The sequence below is a fragment of the Diabrotica virgifera genome, chromosome 3, assembly GCF_917563875.1.
Source record: "Diabrotica virgifera virgifera chromosome 3, PGI_DIABVI_V3a".
Classification (NCBI taxonomy): domain Eukaryota; kingdom Metazoa; phylum Arthropoda; class Insecta; order Coleoptera; family Chrysomelidae; genus Diabrotica; species Diabrotica virgifera.
Genome location: NC_065445.1, coordinates 219,104,595 through 219,115,061, shown reverse-complemented (window position 1 = coordinate 219,115,061; position 10,467 = coordinate 219,104,595). Strand labels below are relative to the sequence as shown.

The 10,467-nt window shown below is 35.0% G+C and overlaps 1 protein-coding gene across 1 annotated transcript in view; it reads left to right on the top strand.

The window, feature by feature from the left end:
- Positions 1 to 531: 531 nt before the first annotated feature.
- Positions 532 to 10,467, top strand: part of LOC114325948 (fatty acid-binding protein homolog 6) — a 62,310-nt gene continuing 52,374 nt past the window's right edge. The window contains exon 1 of the mRNA XM_028274103.2: positions 532 to 836. Within this exon, the coding sequence (XP_028129904.1) occupies positions 767 to 836 (70 nt within the window). The 5' untranslated portion in view covers positions 532 to 766. The remainder of the gene's footprint in view (positions 837 to 10,467) is intronic.

Here is a 10,467-nt window from a genome sequence, read left to right as displayed (position 1 = left end):
AATGTACCGACTGTACCGCCCTCTCGGCGGCCCTGCTGCCAGCTACTCGCCACCTTTTAAAGGGCCTTCCTATTGGTCTCTTGTTATTATTAATTAAACTACCATGTTAATTTATTTTTATTAGTTTTATTTTGATATAAAAATATCCCTAGACTTTTCTAATGAGTGTATTTTATTATTCCGGTTTGTGGCGTTTTATTTTCATATAAACGCATTCCTATTTATAAGTTAGTTTAAAAGCAAGGCAGTAGCGTAACATCGTAGAATTATCATTCAAAGTTTTTTAATAAAGCCACTGATACATTTTGCAACATGTTCTGAATTATGATCTGTGTATGTACAGAAACATCATGACTGACAAAATCTCTTCTTTACAAACTGAACGCTGCCGCTGTTTCTGAAACGACCGATTCAATTTTGAGTTTCTGTTAAGATATCACCCGCAGTAGCTACGCCACTGCCAAGATCTCCTTCCATTCTACTCGCATTTCATTGTCGAAAGGAAATACGAAACAGAAGATAATAATAATCATTACTACGGGTATGTTGAAAGCTATTAGATTATTTATTTCGCATAATCAATAATTAAAAATTTTAAATTTTGTAATGATAAGGCTTTCTAATCTTTTAGCTTTTTAATAAAGTTAGGGAAGACTACATATTTATTTCAATTTGTTTTCGGCGGCTGTCAGCGATATACGCACCTATAATTATCGCTTATCATTGTTTGAATACAATTTTCCGTTTTCAGATCAAATAAACCAGCATGGTTCAAATAGAAGGAATATACATAAATGATAGGAGCGAGAATTTGGACGACTACTTTCTAGAAGTAGGTAAGTAGGTCATAATTTATTCAATTACAAATTTTAAATTTTAAAATATAGCCCAATAAAATAAAATAAAATCAAAATGTAAATCCGTACAGGTTGAAATAAATTTTTTATCAAAGCTTAGGTCCAAACAAAAGATATTTTTAAGAAAGTATATGATTCATATGAGGGGATCATTGTTTAAATAATTAAAAATGGGTAATTTTCGCACAAAATTTACTTTTTTAACTGCTGCGGCAATTCATGTTTTTATAAGGGGTTTTTACAATTTTTTTCTGCAAAGCTGACAAATCCATATTTTATATAAGACTTACTACATTAAATTTGACCTTTAATTTATTTAAATAATTGTAAATCAAAATTGAAAAACAAATTTCCTAAAAAATATTATTTGCATTATAAATAAGCACTATAAACATTTTGTTTTGCAGAAAAAGTTCCGATATGGTACCAGTATAAACTGAAAAAAAAATTTGGTTGATAAATATTAAGTAGTTTATGAGATATTTAATTTGTTTATATAAAATTATGTACTATTTTTTCAATTGCAAAAATGCGGTTGTGGCCGACAGAGAATACACATTTTTAAGATTTAATTTTTTTGGTTTTATGTATATTTTTGACAAATGTATTGACAAATCAAAATTCCAAATAAACACCCCTCCAAAATTAATGGTGTTTGAAAATTGGTGTAATTTGTTTGAAACTTGTTTTTTTAATAACATCGCCGGGATTAAAAATTTTTAAATTATTTTTCGATATTCGTGTTCCTGATAGTTTTTGACACACTTACAAAAGAAAAAAAAATTCTAGAACCATTTTTTGCCGAGATAGCTGTTCCAAGTTTAAAAATTCATAATTTGTTTATTTATCAATATTAACATTTAAAAGTGCGTAAGTACATCTATTAGCCCTACAACTAGCCCTAATAAATATAATTTAGGTGAAGTGAAACGAAAGAAGTTATGCGCTGTTGGATGTTGGGCTTTGGGTTGTATAATATAAATGAGAAATGGTTTACATTTGAGCAATGAATTTTTTTTAGAGTTTTCGGTTGATTTTATACAGTTTTCAGTAGATAAGTAGATTGGAGTTCAAATCAGTAGGTTTTATCTAGTTTTCAGTAGATCGGAGTTCAAATCAGTAGGGCTACTGAAAAATCAGTAGACAAATCATAATACAATTCAGGGGTCTATGTAAATCATAAAAGAAATTATGTAGTTTTTTTTATTTAAGTTAAAAAAGAATGTTACGTAACGCGCTGTTCGAACCCCCTCCCCCCCAAACTGCGTTACGTAATACTTGAACGCTCCCTATTCTATTTTTTTTATCTATCGAATGGCACCAAATACGACCCACGGAGGCGGGGTGGTGGTTACTTTAAAATCTTAAATAGAAGCAACTATTTTTTATTGCATGGATTCCTTACATAAAAATAAGTAACTTTTATTCGAGACATTTTTTCGAATTATGGATAATCAAAGTTATAATCGGAAAAAACGATTGTTGGAAATAGAAAATTAAATTAAAAAATGAGGGCTAAAAAAGTCTTCACTTAAATGGAAAAATTTACTTAACTTTTTTTGGTTTTAGAACCTAATCTTCACAACCTAATCGGTCAACATAACGCTCGAGTAACTGCTTTAGCATACTTTCCTCCCCTACTACTTATTAGAATTAATCAGTTTAGCCATTTCTGGACTTATTCTGAATATATATTTTTCACCCCCGATTGGGGGTGGCTGTCACTTTCCAAGTAAAAGCAACCAACGACACAAGTCCAAAAGAGTAAGTAAGTAGTAATAAGTAGGACCTAAATCCAAATTCTCATGACATTCGATGGTGACCCTGAAAATTACACGGTATCGCCGTATTTCACGTTCATACTTATTCTGACTTGTATGAGAAATTGTCGTCAACTTATACTACAATCGCAATAAAGATGCACTAGAAATAAGCAAACAAGATACTTGAATGTTGCTAGGAGTACTCCCAAATCAATGTATTTATTTATTTATTTATAAACTGAGACTAAGGAAGATGAGGGAATTCTACAATTTAGAATTCACGTCCCATCTGCTCAGCGCGGTAAAGTTCCAACGAGAATGGTTCCCTTCGTAATCCAATCAGAGTAAATGTAAATCGAAAATGAATAACCATTTTCATTTTCGTTGCAAAACGAAAATACAGCCGAACCATAATCTAGTTCAATCAGAGAGTGCATCAAGCACCTCTACCGCTTTCGAAACTTATTAGTCTCTCATCAGGAGGCACATATGCTGCTCTCCCTGATCCAACCAAAACAAAACCCCAGCGTGCAGTCCCGGATTGCAACGAACGAAATGACATAGATGCCCTAGCGGCAACTGCTACAACAAGAGTAAGTTTTCACTCTAATGGCATATAAGACAACATAATGCTATTCTACACCCCACCAGAATGAAAACAATGGGAACCTTCTCTGGTTACACCTCCGAGGCTTCTACAATATGCAAGCCATACGGATGCTGAGACTAAGGAAGATGAGGGAATTCTACAATTTACAATTCACGTCCCATCTGCTCAGCGCAGTTCTCGTTGGAACTTTACCGCGCTGAGCAGATGGGACGTGAATTGTAAATTGTAGAATTCCCTCATCTTCCTTAGTCTCAGCATCCGTATGGCTTGCATATTGTAGAAGCCTCGGAGGTGTAACCAGAGAAGGTTCCCATTGTTTTCATTCTGGTGGGGTGTAGAATAGCATTATGTTGTTTTATATGCCATTAGAGTGAAAACTTAGTCTTTAAGTCTTACTTAGTTAATGTTTACTAAAACCTGACTCAGGAACTTGCTATAAGTTTGGAAAAGGTCAATGTTAAGGTGCTGGGTTGCTAGTCTGGCAGTTCTAGTGAGGAAGTTGTTAAGACCATAGTTATTACGGTGGATTGGGTAATGGAAACTAACTGTAGCCCTGGTTGTTCTTAGTGGGACATGCATATTAATTTTTTGAAGAAGCTCAGGAGTTTCAGTTATTCCATGTAGGATGTTGTAGAAAGTGATGAGATCCCTTCTCTTATGACGAGCAGCGATTGGTGGCATATTTAGGATATTAAGAATATCTCTGCATCATTGTAGTTGTCCAAGATATTAGGTCTATATGCAATTTGCTTTAAAAATTTATAAAAAGATAAAGGCAGTTTTTGTTTATATTCGATTCAGAGTTGGACCACCATCTCCATATAGCTATTTCAGCATCCTCATGCCTCCTCAGTGAAGCTATGCAGTCACAACTCTGAAAGGAACATAAACAATCTGCCTATTTAAGGGAAACCATCGCGATACAATGAGTCCACCTTTTAAGACGCAATCTAGCGACATCTCTCGTATTACGAGGAAAACAACGAAAAGCCCTAGATACAAAGTTTACTACTTTTTAAACAATTAGAATAATTGAAATAAAAATATTATAAACAATATTTTAAATCTAAGACTTTTCGTTAATAACTGCTTTCTGGCTGCATCCCGTATCTCCGGATTTTACAATATATAATCACAGAGACGACGAAAATAGGAGAAAGCAAATAGAGGACACTTAGGCTACGCATTTACCTTCTCTTCGTCTAGGAAAAGGACCGAAAGACAGTTTCTAAATACTCAAAACTGAGTAAAAATGGAAAAGATAAAGGCAGTTTTTGTTTATATTCGATTCAGAGTTGGACCACCATCTCCATATAGCTATTTCAGCATCCTCATGCCTCCTCAGTGAAGCTATGCAGTCACAAAACATTAAAAATTTATGTTCAACTAACTGAAGAGCATTAGTATGTATTCCACAAAAAGGAGACCATACACAGGAGGCATAATCAAGATCGGGACGGACCAAGGCACAGTACCTAGAGGGTTTTTAAAACTGTAATATTTGTGAAGTCCTGGGTGCATCTTCTAATAAAACCAAGCATCTGGGAAGCCTTATTAACAACATTTTCTACATCAGCGGTTCTCAATCTTTTTTTGCGACGGAACCCTTTTGGAAAGCAAAATACTTGACGGAACCCTACAATAAAACAATAGTTTTTAAAAGTGTATTTTTTATTAATAAGCATAATCAAATTCCAATGTAACAGTTACTTATTACTTACTTACATATATGTAACAAGTATAATAATATAATATAATATTAAAATAAAAAAATCTAACTAATGGGAGGTATGAAACTGTTTTTGTTATTTTTCATCAATTGGTTGATATCAGGTTTAATAGATGACATTTGAAGTCTCATATTAGGTTCGGCGTCCAGTTTATTGCGGTATTTTGTTTTCGTGGCTGCATATGTTGAGAATCTTGTTTCGCACAAATATGTTGTTGGGAACGGTAGAAGAATATTCAGAGCCATTTTGGCAAGCATTGGATATTCATCACGGATTCTGCACCAAAAATCTTTCGAGAGGCGTCGTTTTAAACAATGACTCCATAAATGTGTCTGATGACATTTCTAAAAGAGATTCGTATATCTCGTTTGACATATTTTCGGGCTTTTGTAAGTTGGGTTTATGAATCGATGAATTCAGTTTCATTTTTGTGTTCTGTTCTTCGGGAAAATACTTCTCAAAAGATGCACGCATGGAAGTGAGATATTTAACCAATTCTTCAAATACATCATCTCGGAACATTTCTGAGTCCGTATCTCTAACAAACTGAGTGATGTAAAGCTTTCTATTTCTCTCTTTCTGACGCAAATAATTAAAAAATCTAATTTTCTTTTCAAGGCAGTTATTTTGTTACAGACCTGGAACACTTTTGTCTGTTTAGCTTGCAATAATAAATTTAAATCGTTCAGTTTTTGAAAGATATCCGCCATAAAAGACATTCGGAACAACCAAGTTTTATCATACAAACGGTCTTTCAAATTGAAATAACTATCTGAAAGAAACATTTGTAACTCGGCTTTAAGTTCAAATAGCCTTGTTAAAGTTTTACCCCGAGACAGCCATCGCACTTCTATATGGAGCAGCAGTTATATTTGCTGCCATAATCTTCACACAAAAATGAAAACAATCGGGATTGTAGTGGTCGTGATTTGATAAAATTAATTCTTTTTACTGCTTCATCCATAACTAATTTTAGATTTGACGGTATTTGCTTCATCGCAAGTGCTTGTCTATGCAGGATACTATGGCTAGAGCTATAATTAGGAGCTTTATTTTTTATTCGTGACACTAGTCCTGCTGTATTACCTGTCATTGCCTTGGCCCCATCTGTACAAATGTCTGTACATTGCCCCCGTTCCAACTGAGATTATTTTCCTCAAAAAACATAATTATTTTATTAAAAATTTCCTCTCCGGTTGTGTTTGTGGGCAGCGGTGAACACATAAGCATGTCTTCATCAAAAGAACTCTTTCATATGGATATCTCACGATAACCAGCAAGGTAGCCAGACCAGCGATACCAGTAGACTCATCTATTTGCAAGGCGAATCGTGTTTTTTGTAGTAGGTTGTTCTTGTTTGACGTAGCTGGTCAGATCATGAATACGCAGTGAAACAGTATCGTTCGATAGCAGTATTTACTGTAGAAAGATGCTTTGCAGGTTTTTCATCGAGCATACATTTTGTTATGTCTAACACACATGGTTTTATTAAATTCTCAGCGATATTGTGCGCTTCACCTGCTTGTACAATGCGATAGCTAACTAAATATGATACCTCTGTGGCTTTTTCATTGAAAGTTTGGGTTACATGCATCATAGTTTTTTGACTTTCCAATAACTGTTCTTTTTTACGTATAAAAAATTATTTATTCTTGTTTTTAGAATTGGGGTGTACAGTTTCTAAATGTCGGCGCAACTTGGCAGGTGCCATGGATCTATTATCATCATATTTCCTCTTTTTCGCCTTTGAAACCGTGGAACTTGACGTCGTTGCATAATCGTCTTGACCGGTAATTGCAGTATACTCCGCGCGTACTGCTTTCGAACATTCGGCTTCGGTAGAAGATGTTGTTGCATCACGTTTAACGCCTTTAAGCCAACGTTCCATTCTTCTTTACTAAAAACCACAAAATAACGTACGATCACAAACAACAAAAATACAAAATTGAGACAATCAGAATACAGCAGTAGAAAAATAAACACTTTTTTCTAGCAGGTCGCTCCGAACCCTAATTGTCGACTGACTACTGAATAAGGACTAAGTCACACCAAAGAATGCCCCAACCAACCAAGTTGGTTGGGGTATTCTTTGGTCACACTAAGTCGTGTATCGGCGGTGACAGGCTAGTAAAATTGTATGAGGCAACAGGAGGCAACTAAGTTCGACCTGTGGTTCGACTACGCCTCGTGAATCGTGCTAAGCCGCGTCAGAAAAGTCGACCAGAGAGAGGTGTTTTGATTTTTTTTTCTAAATTCTCGCGGAACCCCTACAGGGGTATCGCGGAACCCTAGGGTTCCGCGGAACACACTTTGAGTATCGCTGCTCTACATGATGAGAAATCTGTAAGTTTGTATCAAGGGTGACCCCCAAGTCATTAAAAAGGGAAGTTCTTTCGAGAGTATAGTGACCAATATTGTAGTCAAAAACAATAGCATTCCTGGAACGGGAAAAAGTCATAGTTTTACATTTAGTTGGATTAAGTTCCATGCCATTTCTTTTACACCACTCTAGCAAGTTATTTAAATCGTACTGTAGTTTTTCACAATCCTCTGGGGATTTAATCACACAGCTTAATTTTAGATCATCAGCAAAGAGCAAAAATTAACTGATCGCGAAGCATTCATTTATGTCGTTTATGAAAATATTAAACAAGAGTGGCCTAAGGTGAGAGCCGGGGTATTCCTGATGGAACTTGGATAATTTTAGAAAGAAAAGTGCCAATTTTAACAATCAGTCTACGATCAGATAAGTAGCTTTGGAACCATGACAATAAAGGCTCATCAATCCCAATCAGTTTTAACTTATACAACAAAATATTGTGTGGCACCCTGTCGAATGCCTTGGAGAAGTCAGTGTATATTGTATGCACTTGATACCCCTTCTCCAAGGCATCCAGCACGAAGTCCACCTGACTAAGAAGATTTAATTCTGTAGATTTTCGTGGTCTAAACCCAAACTGTTGTTGGACTAGTAGAGGTTCAAATAGAGGGGTTAGAATGTCACATACCAGAATGTATGTACATTGTAAATCCAAAATCACGATTTACAAGCTTATACACTGTAAATCATGTTTCGGAAGTTTCGCGTAACATTCAACGTGTCTTGGTTTGTTTATTTCTAGTGCAACGAGTCCGGTTCTGGCAGCAGATTGAGAGTCACGCTTAGCTGTTGTGCTCCAAATTAAATCTTCAAAATCAGACGAAAATAGAACAATTAAATTATTTGAGTGATTTGATAGTGAAAATAAGGGTGATAAGTGTTATCGGAAACTATTTTAAGCAGTATTAAAGTAAGCGATTTAATGTCGCTATAGAAGGAACAATAAGTGCTACAAAAATAAAAGGTACGATTATAACATCGACGTCGCAACTTGTGGCGTATGCTGACGATATAGCATTAATTAGCAGAAACCTAAACAGTTTAAAGGAAGAATTTATGAAGTTATGCAAATAATCATCCAAAAAGGGTTTAGAAATAAATCAAAACAAAACAAAATACCTAATATGCTGAAGATAAAACCTAGTTAATATGATAAGCTTAAATATTGGTGAATATGAATTTGAAAAGGTAGAACATATTAAATATCTTGGAGTCTCAGTTAATGGAACTAATGATAGAAGTATCGAAATTAATGAAAGAATCCAGACAGGAAACAGAACCTACTGGAAATACAGTAACTTCCTCAACGATAAGAAGCTTACTCAGAATACAAAACTGAAAATTTACAAAGCAGCAATTAAACCAGTAATCACATATGGTGCTGAAGTAATGTTTCTGACACAGAAAGAGGAAGACAGATTGAGGATCTTAGAAAGGAAAATAATTCGAAGGATAGCAGGACCACTAAACTTAGGTAATAATGAATTTAGAAAACTCATGAACCACGAAGTAGAACTTCTGAAAGGAGAAGACATCGTCAGATTTATCAAGGCACAGAGACTCAGATGGATGGGACATATAGAAAGGAGGAATCCAGAAGCCGTTATCAAGAAAATTTCCAAATGGAGACTTGTATCAGGCAGACCACGAGGAAGACCCAAAACTAGATTGGAGAACCAGATAGTGCAGGACCTTGAGAAGATGGGAGTCAGAGAATGGGTAACCAGAAGCAAAAACAGGAACGAATGGAGCAAAATTGTAGAAGATTCCAAGTCACACAACCAATTGTAAAACCAAAATGTTAATGCGGATTGATTCACCGCGACAAACGAATCGGAAGAGCCCACAAAACATTATTATAAATGTAAGCCATCAGTATATCCGATAAAAAACCTAGGTCCGATAAGTTCATTAGCCAAAGTTTTTTTACGCGGTAATACTGATAATAAAACCAGCAACTTACTATGTAATTACTTATAGACCGGGCCGTATCGTCGCCCCCGCTAGTGAAATTATTCCGATTCGATTTTTTTGCACAAACTTACTCCAAAAGAGGTCCTTATAACATATCCACAGGGTGCCGGGCGGTGCCTTGGTCAAAAAATTGTTTAAACAATTTTTTTTAAACAAATTCAAAAAAATAATTTTTTCATTTCGAACAATTTTTTTAGATAATTTGGGTCATTTTGGGCAAAAAAGGTCTCTTGTCATTTTTCTCTAAAATTGATTGTTGTCGAGTTATATGCGATTAAAAATTTGAAAAATGCGAAAATGGCCATTTTCAAGGCTTAATAACTCAATTAAACATTATTATTATGAAATTCAAAAAGTGACTAAATTAAGTTTCAAACCCCTTCTACAAGGTCCTGAAGAGATTTTTGTCATTATTTTATTACAAAGCTATTATTTTTAATTACAGTGGAACCCCGATAAGTCGGCCCCCGATAACCCGGAAGTCCGGCTAACCCGGACCGATTTTCATCAGACAAACATTTCAACAATAAAAATGTATGTAATATAATATTTGAGAGATAATGTGTATTTGTGTAATTTGAACTATACGATAGTAAAAATGACTCATGGCACACGGCGGCAGAGCGATGTTCATTGTCTCGAATTATCGGAAACAACAGGCACCTCTATTTCTTTATTTATTTCAAACTGTCTTAGCATTGTTCAAAAAAGACCATTTAAAAATTATTTTTTAAACAATGGTCTTAGTCTCCACTGTTCTTAAATAACATAACATTGTTCCGATTGTGATCGTATTGTGTGTAGTACAGTCGTATTTTTCGCTTCCGTTCTGTAATCGTGCTTCAGATAGGTTTGTGTTTGCGTGTTTTTTGTCTACGCATGAGTTTTTTACCAAGAAATGAACAATACTCTATACAACTATACGTAATTTAGATGTGTACTGTGCATATTATATTTCATGATATTTCAATTATATCGGAGTTTATCTGTAAGTATACCGTATTTTATAAATTTTTTCCATATTCTCCGGCTAACCCGGATCGGCCACGGTCCCGATTAATCAGAGTTATCGAGGTTCCACTGTATTAACAATTAGCGCTATAGTCCAGGTTGTATGGTCGCCCCCGTTAGTGAAATTATTCCGATTCGATTT